Source organism: Pteropus vampyrus, unplaced genomic scaffold (genome assembly GCF_000151845.1).
Source record: "Pteropus vampyrus isolate Shadow unplaced genomic scaffold, Pvam_2.0 Scaffold903, whole genome shotgun sequence".
Classification (NCBI taxonomy): Eukaryota; Metazoa; Chordata; class Mammalia; order Chiroptera; family Pteropodidae; genus Pteropus; species Pteropus vampyrus.
The window spans coordinates 96328-119149 of record NW_011889684.1 but is presented as its reverse complement, the minus strand read 5'-3'; the positions used below and the strand labels follow the sequence as shown (position 1 = coordinate 119149).

The following is a 22822-nucleotide window of genomic DNA, read 5'->3' as shown; positions in this document are numbered from 1 at the left end:
AGGGTTACACAGGCTAAAATTGGCAGTTAGCGTATGAGCTCATTGTTACAAGTTTCATGATTAACAGAATGTGGTTAGGGGTTCCAGAAACTAGGCCTAAGTTATGGACTTCCTTTGTCCAGTTTCAGGTTTTAATTATTCTTTAACCCTTTCATATTTCAGCGGGCTATTACAATGTGGGTTCGTGTGGAAGGTCACCTAGATGTCACCGGGGGTCATACAGGGGACATGTGGGGGTCACCTGGGAGTTATGTGGGATCATGGTAGTCACATAAGAATCACACAGGGTTGCTTGAAGGTCACGTGGAGTCACATGGGTGTCACATGAAGAGTTTGTGGTGGGGTCCCGTGGGAGCCGTGTGGGGGAGGGAGCCACAGGGGAAATCACAGCACCAGCCCAGGGTGTTCCTGCTGGAAGTGAAGGACCTGAGTGTGAACAGGAGGCATTAGGCAGACCTGGGCGGGTGTCATCTGTGCCCTTTATAGCCATCGATGTGTGAAGGCAGGGTTAGGGACAGCCCCGGGAACCCTGGGCCTGAGGGGAGGAGGCTACTTCGCACAGCTGCAGCAGGTGCGACAGGAGAGATGGACCTGAGGACTGGCTCACGATGCAGAGCCCGCGTCGATATCATTTGGGGCTTTGCCTCTGGTCTGTGAAAGTGTCCCGGTCCGGGGCGCAACGTCCTACAGCACTCGCGTGAGGTGGCACACGCGGCCAGCGCGGGCAGCTGTGCACCCGCTGACGGAATAGCAAGCACCTTTCATTGTGCTGCTTCTGCAGGTTTCCTGTGTGTTCGAAATGACTAGAAAGCCAAGTGCTTCTAGGAACAGCCAGGTCCACTCCCACGCGGACTGCGAGGGGCGCAGGCAGGAGGCCCTTGCCCTACCGGGATCTGCTTGGCCTCAGAGGCCTGGCGAAGACCGCGAGGTTCCGGTGTGCGGTGACCGGTCCCGCGCCGTTCACGTTCCGCTGTCCACACCCGGCCCTCCCCGGGCGCCCACGCGAGCTTCCCGGCACCCTCTGCGTCTCTCCTCACGTTTACGCCTCACTTTTCCAACCTTTACCTCACACGGCTCACCCTGACGGGGAGACGTCGTAGCCCAACCCTGCGGAACGCAGGCAACACTTCACGCTTCGCCGTGGGCGGGACCTCACGGGCCGGGGGACGGAGCGTGCGTTCGCGGAGGCGCGCAGTGGGCGGGGCCTCACGGCGGAGGAGCGGGGCGTGCGTTTGCGGAGGCGCGCAGTGGGCGGGGCCTCACGGGCCGGGGAGACGGAGCGTGCGTTCTCGGCGGCGCGCAGTGGGCGGGGCCTCACGGGGGAGAGGAGCGGGGCGTGAGTTCGCGGCGGCGCGCAGTGGGCGGGGCCTCATGGGAGAGGAGCGGGCGTGCGTTCGCGGAGGCGCTCGGTGGGCGGGGATTCGCGGGACGGCGCGCCGTACGCACGTTAACAAGCGTCAGCAGTCAGGGCCGCTGGGCCCCCGGAAACGCTCGCTCGTTTGGCGTATTTCTGGTGCGCCGCCTGACGTGAGACTCATGGGATTGGCACCTGTCAGATCCGCCAGGTAGCGCTTGCTCTAGGCTCTTCCCTAGAGCCGGAAGCAGCTGCTGCTGGGCGAGTGTCCGACTGGAGCCAGGGAGCCGGGATTCCCGCCCGGCGGGTGGGCACGATGCGGCTGGGCTCCGGGACCTTCGCTGCGTGCTGCGTAGTAATCGAAGTGCTCGGGGTCGCACTATTCCTTCGAGGATTCTTTCCGGTTCCCGTTCGTTCCTCTTCCGGGACCGAGCACCAAGCAGAGCCCCCAGCGCCTGAACCCTCGGCGGGTACGAACACCTTCCCGGCGTCTCCGCTCTGCGGGCCCAGTTTTGCCCGGAGGAACCTCCTTTTGAGCCCCGCCTCTTGGACTTCTTCCCGGGGCTCCCGGTTGCTCTCTTCCATTCTGGTCCCCACCCCCAGGTCCCCCCCTCTGACCGCTCCAGCCTCCTCTTCAGTATCCTACAAGTCTGTGGCAACCACCCCTGTAAGCCCTACTTCGACCCTCCTCCCTGGTCACCGAAAAGTAAGCTCTCCACACCTGGACCTCGCTTCTCCAACTCAGCTTATCCAATGACACCCCCAATTCCTTCCCTGAGTAGACTTTGAGCCATTCCCTGCTCCTGACATCCTTTTTATTCAATGAGTCACAGCAAAGGTTCCTGCCGACCTTTAGCATTTTTTTCCCTATGACATTCCTCCAAGACCCCTTTTTTACCAGTAGTTAACACTCCATAGACCCCTTCCTAGTTCTCATCTACCTGTACTACGTAAGGGTACTCCAGTTTTGGACAAGGTCCATACAATACCAGTCACCGACCATGTAAACACACTGTAAATTGCTCACTCCTCCATTAAGCAAAGTAATGTGTTTACTTCGAGGACCCTCGTGAAGGGACTCCCCTGTCCCAGTACTTCTCACCATGCTAAGGGCAATTAATACTGGGGCTCGCTGAGCTTGCTCAATGCCCTCCCCCCCCCACCACCACCACCAGCAGCAGCATCTAGCAAGGACCCGCCTTTCTCTTCAGGTCTATATATGTAGATATAACAGTCTACGTGCTGGAGAAGTATGTAGAAAGTAGATTATAAGGTGCCTGAATGCTAAATAAAGTTTAAAATTTAATGTCCTTTCTTCTTTCAAACACTTTTAGGAGCCAGTTCCAACTGGACCAAACTCCCACCACCTCTCTTCAGTAAAGTTGTTATTGTGCTGATAGATGCCTTGAGAGATGATTTCGTGTTTGGGTCAAAGGGTGTGAAATTTATGCCCTATACAACTTACCTCGTGGAAAAAGGAGCATCTCACAGTTTTGTGGCTGAAGCAAAGCCACCTACAGTTACTATGCCTCGAATCAAGGTAAAGAGTTTGATGTAAAAGTTTACAAATCATGGTTTGGCTTTTCGGGGGTTTAGAAGGGCTCTCTGTAGTCTTTTACTTGGAGTCTAAATTTTAACTAAGTGGTAATTAGTTTGGTGCTGTCAGCCTGGCTGGGGCAATAGAATGCTGAAGATGCTTCACAAGTACGGTGGAGCTAACACCCTGATTCGTGCCCCCTTTTAAGTAGCCAAAGCGCATGCTTCCTAGGAGCGCGTAAAGGCTTTAGAGCCAGATCATGCAGGCCAGCCTCGTCTCAGAGAGACCATCCTCCTTGCTAACTTGTTCTTGTCTTTAATTGTCAGTAGTCTGTTTCAGTCCTGGAAGGAGCCCGAAGGGTTATCTAGTTCAATCTCTTGACTTTATAGATGAGGAAGGAAACTCAGACTTGTTCAGCCCTGTAGCATACACAGTAACCAAACCAGCAAGATCTGGCCTCAACAATTCTCACTGTTTCTACTACGGAAACCCCCTTCAGGTAGGTGTTCAGCCTAGCGAGAGTGGCTTTGAAGTGCATAGTGCTTTACCCAGGAACTACAGATGAAGAACAGAGTAAAGCTGTATTGACCGGCTCAAACTATTTATTGAAACACTACTCTGTGCTAATGTTGTAATGGATGTACAGTCGAGGGAAAGTAGTGTCTCTGCCTTCGTGGAGCTCTTAGTCTCTAAGGAGAGGAATAGCCATTAAACAAATGAACATGCGAATAAATGTGCAGTTATAAAGTGCGATTAATACGTAATGAGAAAGAACAGGGTGTGATGCTCAGTGCCGGTTGGAGGGCTCAATTTGGATTCCGGGGGTGGGGTGGGGTGGGCGGAGTTGGGTAGGAGGGTCAAAAAGCCTGTCCAAGGGAGTTAAAGTCAAGTTGAGACCGGAAAGACGAGTGTAGGGGTGAGTGCAGAAAGGGACAGAGGAGCTTAAAAATGTGTGAATAGATTACACGCTCACATCATGTAAAAGTCTCTGTCCGAGCCTTAGTCTACGGCTGACCATGTGACACCTCACTATTTAATGAAAAGGAGCCACTTCTTGATTTAAAGCTAGGAGGCAGCATTTAGTAGGTGCTCAGTAAATGTTTACTGGATGAACAAAATGGGGATTGAAGGGATCGATGCCACACTTTTCATCGACTGTTTTTTTTTCGTTTTTTGTTTTTGAGTTTCCCACTCTGCCACTTCTGGACGTGGCGTGTCCTTCATTCAGCAGTGTTTATTTAGCATCTGCTATGTACCACACACCATACTAGTTAAGAGGGATTCAGTGAAGAACCAGAGAGCAACTGTCCTGTCCTCCCGGAGATCACTTTCTTATCGAGGGGACAGAAAATATGTAAGTTTACAAATAAGTAATCAAGATAGTTTCAGAGAGTGATACATGCAGTAGAAGAAATAATGGAGGAAAACGTGACAGGGAGTGATGGGAGTGGAGCGGGGTGCCTCTAGTCAGAGTGCTCAGAGACAGCCTCTCGGGACTGGTCACTCTGCTGAGCCCACTCCCGTGAAAGCCAGAATGAAGGCATCAGCTCCTGAACTCTAGGAGGCACAGTGTCTGTCTGCTCCATCTGCTCCTTCAGAAGTGTGGACGGGGCCCATTTCTTCTTCGTTCTGGTGAGACAAGTGCGATCAGGAGTCTGGGCAGATTTGTAAGGAAACGTGCGCACGCGCCCAGCTTCTGCTCAGCCCTGCACATCGGCCAGTGTGCTTCTCAGGGATCCCCATCTCCAGCCCGTTTGTTTCAAGTCACAAACCAGTGTTTTTTTCCATTTAGTTTCATTTTCAGTCTTTTGCAGGCTCTTGCTCCTCATTCCCCATCAGGAGAAACGTGCTGTAGTGAGGGTTGGGCAGGGTCCAGTGGTGTCGGCTAAGGAACGTGTCCCCCGCCACTCTTATAGTGAGGGCACGGGCTTGGTCCCCTTGAGGTGTCGATACAGTTTCCATGAAACGCTGATCCTAATGTCTGAAGACTATTGTCCCTAGTAGCACTTACACGTTAGGGGCCTGCATTAGCTTCTTTATAAAGTTATGTAACTAGCTTTTGAGTGCCTTTCTCCTCTTTAGGAAATTTGTAGTCACAGTAAGCAGCAGGTACTGACCCCTGCTGCCGTGAGCGCATACTGCAGGCGTTACTGCATGCACTGCCACGGTGGCCATGCGAGCTGCGCTCCGTGAGATAGGCGCCACTGTCTTATCCATTTTCCCGAAGAGGAAGCAGGCTTCAAATGGTAACATCGAACTGGAATCAGAAACTGGAGCATTAGGGTGTGTTTGGTTCCAAAGTCTCTGTTGGTCACACCGTGTTGTAGAGCAGCACCACAGGACAGGGCCAGCAAGTCGCAGCCTTCTCAGGAGTCTTCGCAGAGCCTTCCTTAGTCTCCAAATGCAAAAGAAACCCCGTTCCCCAGGCCATAGCAACTGTGAGGAGCCTCCAACGAGCTGATAGACTTGAGCTCCCACTTAGACTTCCTAGGGCTCCCAGCTAAAACCCACTTGCTGCCTGCATGCTCCCTCGGGTGAAGGGGATGCCATGTTGTTTCTGCCCTACTTCAAAATGTCAGTAGGAACGCAAGCCAGTGTGAGAAGGAGGGGAGTGCCTTGGAAAAGCCCCAGGAGAATGGATGGACAGATTCAGCTACATGACAACAGAAAACCTTTATGTGGCAGAAGACATTATAAACATAGTCAGCTGACAGACGGTGAACTGGAAAAATTATTTACAGTTGACATAAAAAACAAGATGTTAAGCCCATGATATGCAAAGAGGATCCAGTCGAGGACAGAAGGCCAGTGGCAACTGGACAAGGATATGAAGAAACCCACCAAGGAAGAAATTGAACGGCCGGTAAAGATGAGAAGATTCTTCACTAGCAGTCATAGCAAGGTGAACGATGTGTAAGGCCAGTTTTTGTCTAGCACGTTGTGAAAATTTGAAGGTCGATGGTAACCTGCTCCTTCACATGAAATGAGGTGAGCAGGTGTCTTAATACCGTAGGTATGACTGTGACCGGATTGAGCTAGCACCTCCACAGCCACCCCCCTAGTCCGGTCTGCTGTGGCCCCCAGCACCTCTCTTGCCCAGATCGTGTCCTAGCACCAGTGAGCTCTCTGCTCTTAATACCCGCCGTGGCCTGCGCTCTTCCTGGTAACCCAGGCTCCAGGGCTGTGTACTCCTGGCCCCGTTTACGCTCCCACCCTCATCCGAGCTGCTTTCCGTCTCACTGCGCCTCGTTCACACGGTCACACGTGGCTCGGGCCCCTGAGTGCACTGCCCTCCTCCCGCCTTGGAGCCTTGGCAGTTTACTACATTTCCACCTAGAAAGCCCCACCTCATCTCACCTGGACAGCACTTCAATCTTCAGGTCTCAGCTCAAATGGCACTTCCATTGAAACCTTTAAAATTGACACCCATTAAGACAGTCTTGGTTAAATATATCAAGCGCTCCAAACACCAGAGCACTTGATAGCTGTTTAAAAAATTGAAGTAGGTGTTTTCTGGAGAAAGAGGTCCATGATCTGTTATTAATTAGAAAAGAAAAGCAAGTTGTAGAGCTGTTGATATAGTTTGTTACTCTTTTGGTAAAAAGTGGATCTTTGTCTATTTGTGGTTGTACACATATGTGCAAAAGTAGAAAAGGTACTCACGAAAAGCAGCTAATTTTCTCTAGGGTAGAATTTGGAGGAAAGAGAGAGGCTCACATTTTAAAAATAACTTTATTGAGATAGAATTTTTATGCAGTACGGCACATTTTTACGTGCACAGTTCGATGAGGTGTAGCAAAGGTGTATATCCATGCCGCCCCACCTTCCCCCGGAGAGTCTGATCCCCACCCCGGGGTGGTGACTGTTGTCGCTATTAGTGTGTTTGTGTAGTGACTTGCCAGACTTATTCTGGGAGTTTGGCTCCCGCTGTGTGTGCAGTAACTGATGTCTCTGCTAAGTTGTTTGCTTAATTCTTTTTTTTTTTTTTTTTTTTTTTTTTAGCTGGTTTCCCTAAGGGTCAGCCTGGCTTGGCGGGGCCAGATTTCACTCTCTGCAGGTGCACATGTGAGTTGGGCCACACACTCCCTGTCTGGGAGTTTATTAGTCTGCCCTGACTCTCGCTTTCTGTTTGAGCAGAGCATCCTGCTCATCCTGGAGGGACAGTTACCTAGGTGCTGTCTGGTCTCTCCTGAGTGTGCATTCAGCCCCATGTGTGCACGCAGCCCTCAAGACCTCACGAACAAGTGGGGCTTAGAGAGGTCGGCTGCACCTGCCCCATTCTCCAGATCCCCCTTTTAAATTGGGGGTGGTCTCTTACCACAACGAGCAATGAAGCCTCAGGCACCTGTGGTGTCTGCCTTCCTGTTGGTCTCACATCCTTGGCATGGCACTTTTCCGTGGAGTTCCCAATCAGGTGGCCCTCCTGGTCCTCATGGCCTTTGCTTCCCAGAGCAGGAAAGTGGCGGACAGCCCAGTCACAGTGGCGCCGGCGCTCACAGCCAGGGTTTAGCAGTTTGTCTGGAATAAGAACCTCTAGATTTGTTGTACGTCTTTGATGACTTTTCAGAATCCTGAAAAGGTTGTTTCTGACAGTTTTATCCGGTTTTATTGTTGATCTTGTGGGGAGGATTTGTTGAGCTCCTCACTCACATTCCAGAGGTCCCCTTAATTCACATTTGCAGTTATTTGCTGTTAAAGAAGTCTTGACAGAATCGTCACACCTTTGGTGTGGTGCAGATTCCTGCCCATTTCCATTGCGCAGGTTCATGGACACTAGTGTGTGGGCTGTTGGAAAACCCAGGTCACAGAAACATGAGCCATTGTGTGGCCTCTTAGAGTCTGCTGAAATGCGGGAGGTTTTTGACTCAATCCTAGGTCAGAAAGGTGTGAGGAATGTCACCCCCACACCCTCCTCCCAGCAGGTACAGTGTCGCCTTGGGGTCCCCCCGGTGTCCCGGGCCATGGCACTGTGTGAATTCATGCGAAGGCGCTCAGAGTCCGCCTTCCTCCCCAGGTGGGCAAGAAGCTGCCCTTCCACTCGGGTGTGGGCGTTGGAGTCTCTGGGTTGTAAGAGGAGCAGGTGGAGTTTGCTGGTCACTTGGAGCATTTGGAAGCTCAGGTGAGACCCAGACCGTGGGTTCTCCGCACGCGCCACACTTGGCCATTCGCTTCAAGCCTCATAATCCGCAGTTACCCAGAGACACCACGGCCGCCTCCTTACCTTTCCTTGGGGGGAATAGGGTCAGGTCTTCACTACTAAGTTTTCTGGCTTTGCCCAGAATCGGGGTGAAGTTTTCCCTCTTCGTCCTGACCCTGACCCAGCCTCCATTCTTGGGGTGCTCTCACTTAAGGCTTGTGTCTTGCATCTGTGACATGATTTCCAGCACCCTTCCCATGCTACCCTTTGGACCCTGTAGTCTAATCTGTGAATGTTTACTCCCACAGGCGTTGGTGACAGGGAGCCTCCCTGGCTTCGTCGATGTCATCAGGAACCTCAATTCTCCCGCACTGCTGGAAGACAACGTGATCACACAGGCAAAAGCGGCTGGGAAAAGAATGATCTTTTACGGAGATGACACGTGGGTGAAACTGTTCCCGAAGCATTTTGTGGAATATGACGGAACAACTTCATTTTTTGTGTCAGATTATACAGAGGTCAGTTTTCCCAATAAACGCAGAGCACGGGAGCGAGTGCAGGACCTGGCGCATTCAGTTAGTGGGAGGCTGCGGCGTTTCGCGTGGGGCGTTTGTTTATGTGCCGGGAGTAATGTGGAGACACCGTAGACCTTGTCCATTCACGTAATCACTTACAACCTGGGGTGTGAGTCCTGACACAGGTGTGAGGAAATTCTCTCGAGCCCCAGGCCTGGAGCAGCCGAGCACTATAGGTGGGGCCCGAAGGGTCAGGAAGGGCTTCCCAGCACAGAGCCATGTGAACCAATTTTGACAGGGGAGCGGGGACTTCCCATGTGGACAGGATGAGGAGGCAGAGCCCAGGGCTCCGTGTGCTGCCTGGATCCTCGAGGCCGCTGGTTCTTCTCTGAGCGGGACAGCATCTGCACTGGGGAGGTTTGAGGGCAGCCGGTGAGCTGGGTGGAGCTTGGTCCTGAGGAGCATCGGCCCCAACGAGGGAAGAGTGTCATTAGAGCCATAGTTATAGGGGGGCCCATGGAGCAGTGTCACACGTGCTTGGTGTTGGCCTTGCACCCCTCCGTTTTCTGGGCCTGGCGAAGCACCTGTAGTCCACTTACGTTGGTGCCCTCTCCTGCGCTGGCCTGTGCAGACACAGTGGCTACTGTCCAGCTGGGGCCCCCATCCTGAATACCGTCACTCAGGAACACTTGTCATTGTCAGAGATTTTCTGTGGGAGGGAGCGGGGCTCAGCGGGTAGGGCTGAGCAGGCCAGCGGCTATGTTGGGGGTTGCTCGACTTCTGACCGCCGAGCGCTGCGTGTCTTCCCTCCCAGAACAGCCGCACCGGACACAAGTAGATGCAGGGTCCCCTGAACTCTGGGTCCTGTTCTGTCTTAGCTAACTGCCTTTGGCCCTTAGGTACTTTGTAACAACTTAGCACCTGTCGAACTCAGTCATTTGCCCAGTTGAGCCCCAGCAGTGAGCCCGCACGATTTTTTGTCAGAACAAAGCTTGTTCATTTAAATTATCTATCTGTATGATACGTTCTGTCTGTAAGCTGGAGACATAAAGAAACCGATGTCAGCTTGATCCAATGCTAATGTTTGCTGAATTTTTCATGACAGTTTTTTCTTGTTTTTTTTTTTTTCAAGCTCCCACGAGTCCTGTTACCTAAAATAAATCCCTGTAATTTGTAACAAGCATATCATTTTTTCCTGGGGGGGTGAAGATCAAGGGGAGTTAGAGCTGTTCACGTGGACTTTTCCCCCTTTGAAGGTGGATGACAATGTGACGAGGCATTTGGACAAAGTACTGAAAAGAGGGGACTGGGACGTGTTGATCCTCCACTACCTCGGGCTGGACCACATCGGCCACACTTCTGGGCCTCGCAGCCCCCTGATCGGGCGCAAGCTCAGCGAGATGGACGGCGTCCTGGTGAAGATCCACACCGCGCTGTTGGCGGAGGTGAGGTGCTAGCATGCCACATTGCCACCGCGTCCTAGAAACAAAGCCGCCGACGGGAACTCAGGTTGCCCTGCGAGAACGTGCACCCACCGCTGCTCAGGCAGCACTCAAACAGTGTGTGCGCACGCTGGGCACGTTACGACGTCCTGCGCTGCCTCGGTCTCCCAGCAGCCCTGTAGCATAGCGGCTGCGAGTGTCTCTACCATCACCCATCCTCCAGCTCATGGTTCCTGAGTGCCTTCTCTCTTGCCATTCCTGTCCAGGTACCGGTGGGGCTTATGCTCTAGCCAGGAGGGCAAACAAGAAGCATAGTAAATGAATACAGAGTATTCTTGACAGTGATTGGTGCCAGAGGAAAAAGTCGGCCAGGAGTGGGGAGCAGCGTCAGAGAGAGTGGCTATAACTTTAACCAACATGGTTCGAGTAGCCACATGAGGTGTGAGCAGACACTTGGGGGCGGGGGGAGGCAGGTGTGCCGTTGCCAGGTGAAGAACAAGGGCCAGGCAGAGCCTGCCAGGCACATGTGAGGCCAGCAAAGCCCATTGATCGGAGCCCCAGTTGCAGAGAGGCGGCTGCATTTGATAGTTGAGGGGCTGACGAACGATGTCAGCCCCTCAACTATCCCATGCTGTCATAGATGGAACTGAACCATATCTTCTGCCCTGAGAGCCTTAAGCATGAGCCTCCTGTGTTGTGCGACCTCCATGAGATTGTTTGTTTTATATATGACATTATTTGACCTTGACCCTTTGATCTGACTACAAGCTCATAGATTTAAAAAGAAACTAACTCATTTAGAAAGAACTACTGTTTACAAAATAAAGCTAAAATAAAGCTAAAGCAAAGCGTAACAAGGTCGTGTGCTCTCAGTTTCAATGTGGTTGAAATATTTCTCCTTTGCCTTCCAGGAAAGGGAGACTCTTTTGCCCAATTTGCTGGTTCTTTGCGCTGATCACGGCATGTCTGAAACGGGAGGTCATGGAGCCTCCTCCACGGAGGAAGTGAACACCCCTCTGGTCTTCATCAGTTCTGCGTTTGAAAGGAAACCTGGTGAGAATGTCGGGCTGTTTAACATGTTGGAACTACATTTCATTTGTTTTCTGTCATCCGGTTGTAATTTTAAAAACCGTTTTTGAAAGCTACTTTTGAAATATCCTGAGCAATGTGCAAACGAAAAGTAATGGGGCCAGGAGCAGTCGGGAGACGAGTTTAGGCTTCTGGCCCTGATTCTTAAAATACAGCTATTCTTCGTGAGAATGTCGCTGTATGAATGTCACTGCCTAGAACTGCAGGTATGAACTGGAAGAATTGTAAATACTTAAACTTTTTTAAAAAGATCCATTATTTGAAATTATATATTAAGTAGCAATGAGCAGTCATAGGACTAGTCAGAGCGGGATTAACAGAGGACTCGTCTGTCCTGGTTGGCACACCCCAGCTCTCCCCGCAAGACATACACGGCCCCTCTGACCCTTGCGGCCTGCCTCTCCCCACACTTGAGCCTGGCCTTTGCCTCCTCACTGTGGACCCTCGCCGGCCATTTCATAGTGGGACGCTCTGTGGCTCCCTCCACATGATCCCGGTGTCATCCGGCACTGCTAGCTCTCGTTCTGGGACCTCCCATTTCTCCGGTTTCTTCCTACTTCTCACGTTGCTGGCCTGTCTCCTGCACTCACTCCTGACATCATCTTGTTCACGTCCATGGTTTTCAGTGCTGTGGACAAGCTCACACCTCTCAAGTTGACCCCTTCAGCTCTCTCCTCTTTCTCAGCGTCCAGACTATCACTTAGCTGCCTGTCCACCTGGAGCAGATGCGACTCTCACAGAGATTCCACAGATGGAGCAGACACGACTTCTCGTCCAGTCTGCCCTTGTTGTTTCTATCTACACATGGCACCATCCACGGGGTTCAGCAAGTCCATAATCTTCCTTCTCCCTGGCCCCCACCTTCCAGCACATCCCAGCCTCTCGTCTAGAAGGCCTTTCAGGAGCCAGACTTGGGGCACAGTAAGAGCCTTATGTGAGGCTTCTTGCCAAGCTCTGGAGCCACGTTCCCCATTACTAATGTGCCCTGGCCTCAGCCCTCCCCAGCTCTTCCCTCTCAGCCTCTGGCCTCCTGACATGTGGGTTTGGCCTCTTGTGAGCTGACCCGCCGGCGCCTGCCTTCCAGTGAGTGTGCACAGCACCCACCAGAACACCGGCCCCACCCGTTGCCCCATGCACCCCAGAGCAGGTCTGTGCGGCTCCCCAAGCCAAGCGAGAGTCTCCACCGGGAGCAGCCGTCCCTTCCACTGTCCACTGCCCAGCAGAGGCGCACTGAGCACCTGCCGGGACCAGGCGCGAGCCGGGCGGTGTGACAGCTTTCTCCCTCCGGGAGCTTTTCCCGTGCGGAAGGAAAGACTTGGCTAAGCTGGCTTTCTTCATGTCAGAAGGTTAAGGTTATTTCACTCAGGCGTGGGTGCTTCGTCTCTGAGGTGGGTCCTCAGCCCTCTCTTCCCGGGAGGCCCGACTGCATCTCCGAGGCCAGGAAGGGCCGGGGCGCTGTGCTCGCAGACTGCCCTCAGGGCCAGCGGTGTGCTCTGGGTTTTTTGTTTGTTTTTCAATTTGAGTGTTTGAAGAATAGTTCTATTCTGTGACCTCATTCTGCTTACTTTATGAGCCAGGACTGAACTGCTAGTCCCTTCAGAGCTGGGGCGCCATCATCAGGAAGATTGCATTGCTTTTCAGTGGGCACCGGCCACATTCCCCCGCCCCGTAACCCCGCACCCACCACGCAGCTGTCCACAGCGACTCATCTTTCTGTCTCTGTGAGATTCGCATCTTCAGGACATGTCATAGAAGTGGAACCCTGCAATACGTGGTCTTCAGCGACTGACTTCAAGGTCCACCCACACTGTAGCGAGGACCAGGTCTTCGTCCCTCTCTGTAGCCGAGTGGTAGTTGTGTGGACGCACCAGGCACATTTACCCATTCGTCGATTGATGGGTATTTGTTTCCACGGTTTCGCCATTAGGAATAATGTTGCCGTGAACGTTGGTGAAGAAGTTTCTGTGTAGACACATGTTTTCATAGGGTGTCATTTTTTCCCTCGGTACAGCTTTGCCTCACGCCTCCTCTGTGCTGTTCCCATCAAACGCATAACATTTCTTCATGGCATACGCTGACAGTACAATTACGTATATGTCGTTTTGCATACAGTCGGCCCACTGAGCAGCGAGGGTTTGTGCGGAGTGAGCAGGTTTTAAACATCTTTAGTTCAGTGGGCCTCCCTCACAGTTCAGACCCACCTTGTTTGGGGCCAAGTGCGTTCCGATCACGGCTGGGGATTCACGTTAGCTGAGGACCTACTGTCGTTGAGCCCAAATCTTTGCTCAGGTGGTCGGTTCCTTAAGCCCCCACATTCATGGGTCGACTGTAATTGCTTTTTATAACAGTTAAGAGAACTATGTCTTATGCTGTCTTTTGTCATCGTATAACTTCCTTAAATAATGCGCTTTGCCTTCTTTTTAATGGATCCAAATTACCATCTGGAGTCACTTGCTTTCAACCTGAAGAACTTACTTTAGCATTTTTTGTAAGGCAGGCTTGCTAGCAACAGATTGTCTTTTCGTTTTTTAATCTTTTTTAACCCTTTCATTTTTGAAAGATAGTTTTGCTGGATATAAGATTCCTGGGCGAGTGTCCGTTTTTCTCCCAGCACCTCGGCTGTGCTGTCCCCCGCCTTATGGCCTCCGTGGCCTGTCGTGAGGCATCAGCTGCTCGTCTAACTGGGGCTCCCATCTGTCTTTGTCTCTCAGGGTTTTTATTATGACGCGTCCATGTGTTTTGTGTTTATCCAGCTTGGAGTTTATTTAGCTTCTTGGATGTGTAGATTCAAGTTTTTCATCAAATCTGAGAAATCTTTTGTTTTTTCATATTGCATAATTTTTATCAACCTGTCCTTAAATTGGATTATTCTGCTATTTTGAAATCTGCTCCTGAGCTACTATATTGAGTTTTTCATTTCAGTCCTTTTTTTGTTCAACTTCAGTTTCTACCTGGCTCTTTTTTTGTAATTTCTGTCTCTTTATTGATGTTCTCTGATGAGACCTCATCGTCATGCTTCCCTTCACCTGTTCATGCATAGTTCCCTGTAGGTCTTTGAATGTGTTCATGACAGCTGCTCGAGAGACTGGGTCTGTCGCTCTGATGGCCAGGCCTATCACAGGAAGGTTCTGCTACCTGCTATTTTTCTGTTTGGGTTGTACTTTCTTGTTTCTTTGCGTAATTGCTCATAGTTTTTGATAAAAGCTGAACATCTTAAATAATAATTGTATCCAGCAACTCTGGATACTGATTCCCTCACCTCCAGGCCTGTCGTCTTTGTCGTTTGCTCGTTTATTTGTTGCGTGACTTGGCTGTACCATTTCCGTGACGTCTTTCCACTGCAGTGAGCAGTCTCGGCCGCCACTCCTGTGAGGGCACAGCCACATTGGGATGACAGCATTCCGAGTGGTGCTGTCCTTTTCTTTGACGTCTCTACTAAGCTGTTACCTCCGTTGCTGTCACACCCAGCTGTTAGGCTCCACTCATTGCCAGCTGATGGCTCTCTTAGTTTTGACAATTTATAATAAGCGTGCTCCACAGTCTGCTCTCATTATATTGGGGCCCTTTTGCAGAGGTAGTGTTCAAGGCCAGTTATAGGTCAGATTTGAGAATGACTAATATCATGGACGGTCTAGGGCCTGTCACTTAAACTGTTTTTTTTCCTAGGTGACATCAGATATCCAAAGCATGTTCAGCAGACGGACTTGGCTGCAACTCTGGCGGTGGGGCTCGGTCTGCCGATCCCAAAGCACAGCGTGGGCAGTCTTTTATTCCCCATCGTAGAAGGAAAGGCGATGAGAGAGCAGCTGAGATTTTTACATTTAAATGCAGTACAGCTTAGCAGATTGTTGCAGGAGAACGTACCGTCATTTAAGAAAGGTGAGTCCATCAGTAGTTGCCGACGTCATCAGACTGTGTCTGCCGGCCGTCGTCGTCTGTCTCTGCGTGCGTGGAATTGTGTCACTGTCTTCCGAGACCCCGGCTACCACCCGCTGGCAACACCCACAAGTGCTAGAGTCAGATCGAGCTCTTTCCTTAATTTATTCATTCCACAGATGTGGACTTCTTTTTGTAAGTTCCTATTTGGCTTTTTAAAGCATTGGAAACAGAGCAGTATGAGGGCTCTGCCTCAGGGAGCTTATTACCTTCAAAGGTGGGGAGAGAAAGGGAAGTGGTGGTCAATGTCAGATGGTGACAGGTGCCTTAGGGAAAGGTGAACTGGGCAGGGGGTGGAGAGCGCAGGGGGCGAGGGCCGTCAGGCTGGCTTGGCCTTTGAGCCTGGGAGGGAGCATGGTGGCAGGTGCAGGGTCCTGTGTGGGGGACGTGCCCACACATTCAAGGACTGGCCAGGAGCCAGAGGGGCTGGAGCATAGCGAACTCTGAGGAAGGCAGAGGACATGAGGTCAGAGGGATACAAGGGCCTCTGGGACACTGGGCTGGACCAGGGGTCCCAGCCATTCCGAGGTGGGTGGGAAACTCCTGCGGGCTTCCCTGCAGAGCCTGCATCTTCCACTTGCATCTTCCAAGGCTCTCGGGCTGTGCAGAGGGTCCTGCCTGGCGCTGCAGGAAAGGTGGGGGCTGCTGCGGAGCCTCAGTGAGGGTGTAGGTGGGAGCCCAGGCAGTGGCAGTGGAGGCACATCCTGGGTACGTTTTGAAGGTGGCACACGCTGTGCACAAGGCATGAGCGAGTCAGAGGCGTAGAAGCAACTTGGGGTTTCCAGCTGACCGGTGAAGGGTGAAAGAGTGGAGCGATCGTGGCCGGGGTGGGGGAGCTGTAGGAGCAGCAGGTCCCATGGCGGGTGCTCACGAGGCGAGGGCCTTGGTGTTGAGGAAGCCACGCAGAGAAGGAACTTCAAGAAGGAGAGAGCGAGGAGCTGTGTTGAGTGCTGCCCACAGTAAAACAAACTGGGCGTTTGAGAATCAACCACCCATCTGGCAAGCGTGGTTTCCAGCGACTTGGTCGGGAACAGACCACGCATGCAGCGCTAGGACAGAGCCGCCGAGGTGAGTGCAGGTGAGGGACAGGACGCAGCAGATAAGGCAGCTCTGGTGGGAACGGGGAGTGGGCTGTTGTCTGAGGTGGGGCATTTTGATTTTAATCTAGGAGAAACTAGGGTGTGTTTATTTTGCTGGTGGGAATGATCCAGAACAGGACAGAGCAGCTCCCTAGAACAGTGCTTTGAAATTATGTATTCTGACCCATCTGGGTACATAAAGGGCGAGGTATGTGACTCTGGGACTGGACTTGCCTGGGGATCTAGAGGAGGTCAACTCTCAGTCTGAAGCAGCGCTTAATGGGATGTTGACAGGCTTCCTATCTGAAATAGTGGAGTACTGCCTAGTAGAGGGAAGCCCCTGAGTTTGCATTGAGATGTAAACTGACCATGATTTGCTGGTGGAAGACAAACCCTGCCAGCAGGGACCGGTTGGGACCCAGATATCCTAAGTGGCAGGTGGACTTAGGGAGCACCAGCTCTTAGTCTGTGGGGAGGCCCCGGGCAGCAACTTTGTCAAAGGTGGGACCCGGTCACAGTGCACATTTTAGGCCAGACCAGAGATGACACTTATTTTAGTTATTTTCAATAATAACTTAGGAGCTCAGCAGCTTTCGCTAATTTGTTGTTACTAGCAATGTGTGTCTTTCCAGCAAAAACACCAAAAACACAGAACAGCGGGGGTGGTTTGCTTATTTCAGGAGCAGCCAGGTGGGGAGTGTTGAGAACTGCAGGATGTGGCCGGAAATGAGCCTGTGAAATGAGAGCACAGCCCGGTCCCTGGACTGAGAACACGTTCACGGGCCTTACGCCTCCCAGACACCCTTAGTCCGCACCGTCCGTGACCGCGTTTCCCGAAACCAAACTGCAGACGCGTCTGACACTGCAGTACGTTTCCAGGCCCTCGTGACGTCCAGCCCAATGCGACGCAACTCGCCGTCACTCATCTGACTTTCTATTGGTTCAAGTGGGACAGGCCTTTCCCCCTCAGGACTATTGCCAGTCCCACTGACTGGATGTCCTTCCCCTGTGTTCACCTGGTGAATTCCTGGGCACCCTTCACCTTTCAGCTTAAATGTCCCCCCTTCCTTGTCCCCTACCCTCAACCCCAGTCAGGTCGGTCCCCTCTCCATTACAAGAGTCTCTCGTTATTCCCTTTCTTTTCCTCCATGGCATTTTCCACAGTTTGTGATTACGCACATCTGTGAGTCTCCCGCTGGCGCTCAAGCCGGAGCAAGCCGGAACTATGCATAGCATGTAGCACGTAGCACTGAGTCAGCGCCTATTAGTAAATATTTGTTTGGATGTTCACACAGGTACCCCCTATGTCTCTGTGACCCTGGGAGGTGGGGGTAGATATAGCAGCTCCCGTGTCTGTGACTCAGAGTGGTAGCGTGTAGCAAGTAAGGGTGCCGGCCTTGATCCAGACTACCCGAGTTTAGATCCCGTGAACTGACATCCGAGTTGCCTGCTCTCTGGAATGGGTATGATAATTGTCCCTGTCTCATCGGTCATGGGGAGAGGACAGGAGTGAGGGACTGAGTCATGCCAGCATCCAGCACATGGTACAGGTGAGCCGGCACCAGCAGCGATGGGGGATCTGTACTCCTTGGGCCCATGCTCAGGGCTTGTACAGCAGGTGTGCTGGGCCGTGCAGGACAGGTGGTGAGGGTTCTGTCCTGGCTGTGATCGGGGCAGGCTGCGGGGGGTGGGCACAGCACTGGCGGACAGGACTGGGCACTCAGAAAGGCACAGCCACCTTGGAAGGGCTCTGCTGGGAGTCAGGAGCGCTAAATACCAGGGATCCCTAGAAAGGAAATTCTTACTTCGCAGACCAGTCAAGGCACAAGTTAAGTCTGGTCCAGCTCTGAAAGGAGGGAAGGCAGCCCCTTGACCTTGGGCAGCATACTGCTGCCCTCCCAAAGGGGGAGCCAGCAGCAGCTGAGGCAGCTCGTCTCCCGGAAGCTGTCCCTAGTCCTGACTTTGCATCGGAGGTGGAACCTCTAGGCCGTGTGGCACATTGAAGGCACCGCTCAGTGTCGTGGCAGGAGGGGCTTGGAGCCTGCCATGCCTTTCCAGAGAGGCCTTGTGATTACGGGAGCGGGTCAAAGGTGGGAGCTGTTGGTGGAAGGCAAGAGGGCCAGCTGCACCGGGAGTGGATGCGGTGGAGAAGGCGTCAGCGCGCGAGCGCTGGAAAACTTGTAAAATCGGGGCCCGTTAACATGACGCATTCTTGAGTGGTTTCTGTGCTGCGGGGAGAAGCACATTGAAGAAGATGGAGGAAGACGAGGAGGCGGCAGGGTAAAGCTGGGGCGGGAGGTGGGGGGCGGGTGCCGACCCCACCTCCCAGATCACACCGCCCAGGCGTGGTTCCTCTGCGCCAGGCGTCAGGTTTTACCACACGCCGTGAGACCCGCATCCCCTGAGGCCAGACGTGTGCGTGTCTGATGTGTACGTGTCGTCTCTTCCTCTTCTTGTTAGAGCCTGGATTTCAGCAGTTTAAAGTGTCAGAAAGGTTGCATGCGAACTGGATCAGACTGTATTTGGAGGACAGTAACTCGGAAGTCCTTGTCAGCCTGGGAACCAAGGTTCGGCGGCAGTATTTGGACGCCCTGAGGACCCTGAGCCTGTCCCTGAGCAGACAGGTGGCCCACTACGATGCCTACTCGATGGCGGTGGGGACCGTCGTGGTGTTGGAGGTACAGTGCTCGTGGTGGGTCACAGCACGGCTATCAAACTGATTTGGTAACTCAGCCAGAACTTTCAGTTTTAAAGTACAGATTTTCAGAAAATGGAAAGCTGTGAGTTTTCTCGCTTGTTAAACTCTTCCACTGTGTCCGTACGCACAGCGTCCTGTCAGGCCTCAAGTGGCCCTGCCCCACGTGGCCGCGGGCGCCCATTCTCAGCGATTCATCAGAAATCGTGTTTATGGGGCTCTCTTCTGCTTCCGCCACTCGAACGGTTGATGCAGGTCAAGAGGTGGGCCCGGCCGTCGTGGACACTGCTGCTGTCCTCTGTTCCAGGTCCTTGTCCTGCTCCTGCTCAGCATCCCACAGGCGCTGAGCAACAAGGCTGAGCTGGACGTTCCTTTGTCGTCGCCTGTGTTTTCCCTGCTCTTTTACTTGACGTCCCTGGTTCTCCTCGCCCTTCACGTCATGGTGTGCACCTCGGCCGGGCGTTCGTGTTACTTCTGCAGCCTCTCGTGGCTGACGGCGGGCGCAGTGATGCTGCTCATCTCTGCCCTGCTCTGCGTGGTCGCGTCTGCTCTCACCAAGATGTTTCTGGACGGAAAGCTTCTGAGGAAGGTAAGGCTGGTTCCCTCAGACACGACACCTTCGCTCATCGGCTGGTTGCAGTGGCAGGGTGACGATGGGGAGGGACACACACAGTCGGTGCCAGTGCCCGGGGCTGGAGGGACCCAGCACAAGGGCTGTGCGACACCTGCTGTGTCTGCCCGTATCTGAGGAAGTCACATGCCGTTCGTAACACATCTTTCTCCCCGCGAGAGCAGAGGTTTCCCGAGGCCATTCAGTGTTCTAGGGCCTGACTCGTGCCTGGTGTCTGTCTGTTGCGCACTAGCTGCGCATGAGCAGTAGGATATACATCGCATCGTTGTCAGACGACAGTCACTGAGTTCTCGTGTTTAGTTTTAGATGCTTTAAGTTAGTATGTTTCAAGGGCAGTACTGTGATGCCAACTTTGTCATTTCAAAAAACTTAATGGAGAAATTAGAGGTCCAATTTGGTGGAAAATGTCCTCGGCGTTCTTTGGTGCCAAGGAGCTGTAGCTGCTGAAGGCCCAGACTCCAAGACCGAAGGACGAGGGCCATGGAGGGCTGGGTCCCGGAGCTCCGGCACTGCCGAGCGGGCCTGGGTCTGAACATCCGTGGCCGCGCCCTAGGAAGACTGGGTGTGAGGAGCCACAGGCGTGTGTCACAGCACGTTGTGTTCCGTGAGCAAGAGCTTTTGATCCATGCGGCTAAGGTACGTGCGATTTCAGATTTTTCCTTTACAAACACATCTTCCTTATTACAGAGTCCAGCTTGTTCCGGCTCAGGGTGGTCAGAGTTAGAGCTTCTTATCTTGTTGGGGACCATGGGCCATGTCGTGAGTCTCGGTGCCAGCAGCTTCATCGAGGAGGAGCACCAGACCTGGTACTTCCTTGTCAACACCCTGTGTCTGGCTCTGTGTCACCAAGTCTACAAAAACTACTTTCCGGGACCCGATGGGGGGCCCCAGTGCCACCCATACATAGCAGACGGATGTGACTGTGCAGCAGCAGCTCTGCAGGGCAGGAAGCCTGCTTGGGACGGGGCAGAGCTTGGAGGAATACACGAGAGCCCCGCTTCCCTGGCCACGCACCCAGGCAATGAGAAGTGGGTGGTGCTGGCGAGCCCGTGGCTGATCCTCGCCTGCTGCCGTCTGCTGCGGCCCCTGAACCAGACGGGCGTGCAGTGGGCCCACCGCCCCGACCTGGGCCACTGGCTCACCAGGTGAGCGGCCTGTCCTTCCTCAGCCGACTGGCCACGCAGACGCTCCTCTCAGAATTTAGGCCTATTTTTCATATTTGGGATAGAGATGGTTTTGAGATCTGAAGTAATGGAAAAATATACCACGACCCATGAATTGATGTTGAAAAGTATATTTATTTGAGTCTACCCTAATACGTTTGGGTTTTTATTGCTAAAAAAAATTGCTGTTGTTTGAAGACCTGCGAGTCTTCAGTGATGACCGCAGCAAGAAGGTAATTCTGCCACTTGCCACCTCCTGCCAGACGGCACAGGGCTGGGCGAGTGTGTGTCGGAGCCCTGGGGGGCTCTGCCCCTTGGCTCCGTCCCAGCTGACGGGCCTCTGTGCCGGTCATGCAGGTGGCTCTTCAGCCACCGCCAAGCTTCTCAGGGTGGCTGGAGGACCTCATGGTGTCGCAGGCGGGAGGAGGGAAGTAACGGGCAGCGGCTGGAAGAGGGAAGGTCAGCGTGCGGGTGTGCGATGCATTTGATCGTGTGTCGGCGACAACTTAGACAGCTGAGGGAACAGAGCAGAGCAGAGCGAGGCGGTTTCCCGAGAGTGCGGCGGGCAGGGTCACCGTCTGCTGCGAGGAGCTTCTGTAGAAATGGCCAGCGGGAAGGCGGCTCAGGGCAGCAAGAGGCACATTCCCGTCTTACAGGAGGGACCAGTGGAAATAAAAGGGAAATGCTCACGCCCCTCGTAACTCGGGAGCTTCGGGAAAGCCCGTAAGGACACTCAGCGCGGCCCTTAGCCACTTGGTGCGGACCCGTGACCTCACCGGCTGCGCTTCTGAGCGATTTTTGGCGTTTCCATTTCGCTTCAGCTCCGATCACAAAGCCGAGCTCTCCGTCCTGGCCGCCCTTTCCCTCGTCGTGCTCTTTGCGCTGGTCCAGCGGCGGTGTTCCCGGGCCTCGAAGATAGCGATGGCACTCGGCCTGCTGGGCGTCTACTGCTACCGGGCGGCCCTTGGAAACGTGCTGCTCCCATGGCGACAAGGCAGCAAAGACATTTCAAAGTAAGTGTGCCGGCAGACCTGACAGACCCTGTTAGGTCTGTTTAACGTTTTAAGGCCTAAAAAATGCCATGCAGTCCTTGGGACACTGGAGTCTGTGATTTCGTCAACACCCACCAGAGCGTCTCAGTGAACTGATCCTGTTACTCTCTTTTTTTCTGGTAGGAGAGAGAAAAATAACTTGGGAGTAGGTGTGTGAGGTTTATTTCTTAAAATAAGAGATTCTTTAAAAACACAGACCCCAAAAGGGATGAGGGCGACAACAGCAAGTGGGCGCTTCCCAGCAGCTGGTAAATGAAGCCGAGACCCGGCCGGTCCCGTGTTTCCGCCGAGCTCCAGTGGGGCCGGGAGCTGCGAGCCGCTCCATCACGAACACGCCTTCTGCTTGTCAGGTGGCAGCTTCTGTTTTTAATGGCGATGTCGAGTGAGGCGAGCAAAGGCCGTTGCGGAAGATTAGAAAGCACGTGGGGAACCTCGAGTGTGTCCCACCCTCTGGCTCAGGCGTCCCGTTAGAGAACCGATCTCCAGAATGCAACAGGAGACGGGGCCTGAGCTTGGGGACGGGCGTGCTCTCTGAAAAACACGGGAATCAGCCAGCAGTGCTGGGACGAGCCTCTGAGTTACGCGAGAGCTGTGTGCTGGGGTCTCGCGGCCAGTGAGCACTTAGGAAGTAGTGTTTTTTTTAGAACACATACAGGTGTGGGCCAGTAGGCCGCGCAGCCGTGGAATGACCTGAGCTGACAACGCTCATAGTTTTCCATGTTTATGTGAAAGGCTAAGATGTGTGACCGGTTGTGATTATATTTAAGACGTGATCGTAGGTGGATTCGATCTTCCTTTTTCACTCATTTTTGTATCACTTTCCCAATCAGAGAAAGAAAAAGAAATATCTTCTTTTATAAGGTCAAGATGAAAGCTGAGGGCTGTGCCAGGCCATGTGGGTGGCCAAGGGGCTCGAGGGCACACCCATGAACAACCTGCCACTTGGTCTGAGGCGTCAAGGTGATGCCAAGCGCCCAGCCGAGGTGACGGCAGGGTGGTGGGCCTTCACCTGGACAGGAAGGTCAGATGGGGTGAGCAATGGGGTGCAGACATCTCAAAGGATTGTCACTTCAGTGTTTGAGACTGGGCAGATGTCAAGGCTGGATATCCCATTTCAGGGTGTTCAATGCAGGTTTGTTTAAATCTCAAAGCATGATATGTGGATGAATTTCTCATTTCCTCTCAGATCGAT

The 22822-nt window shown here is 53.0% G+C and overlaps 1 protein-coding gene across 5 annotated transcripts in view; it reads left to right on the top strand.

The window, feature by feature from the left end:
• Positions 1–1442: 1442 nt before the first annotated feature.
• Positions 1443–22822, top strand: part of PIGG (phosphatidylinositol glycan anchor biosynthesis class G) — a 26125-nt gene continuing 4745 nt past the window's right edge. The window contains exons 1-11 of one of the 5 annotated variants that reach the window (XM_023526455.1): positions 1889–2060; positions 2689–2894; positions 3281–3390; positions 8337–8546; positions 9800–9988; positions 10897–11038; positions 14741–14953; positions 18550–18767; positions 19092–19373; positions 20103–20560; positions 21400–21591. In XM_023526455.1, the coding sequence (XP_023382223.1) occupies positions 8448–8546; positions 9800–9988; positions 10897–11038; positions 14741–14953; positions 18550–18767; positions 19092–19373; positions 20103–20560; positions 21400–21591 (1793 nt within the window). In that variant the 5' untranslated portion in view covers positions 1889–2060; positions 2689–2894; positions 3281–3390; positions 8337–8447. Of the gene's footprint in view, positions 1825–1888; positions 2061–2688; positions 2895–3280; positions 3391–3743; positions 4246–8336; positions 8547–9799; positions 9989–10896; positions 11039–14740; positions 14954–18549; positions 18768–19091; positions 19374–20102; positions 20561–21399; positions 21592–22822 lie in introns of those variants that run through there. The other 4 variants (XM_011386080.2, XM_023526454.1, XM_011386081.2 and 1 more) reach the window with 4 other exon arrangements.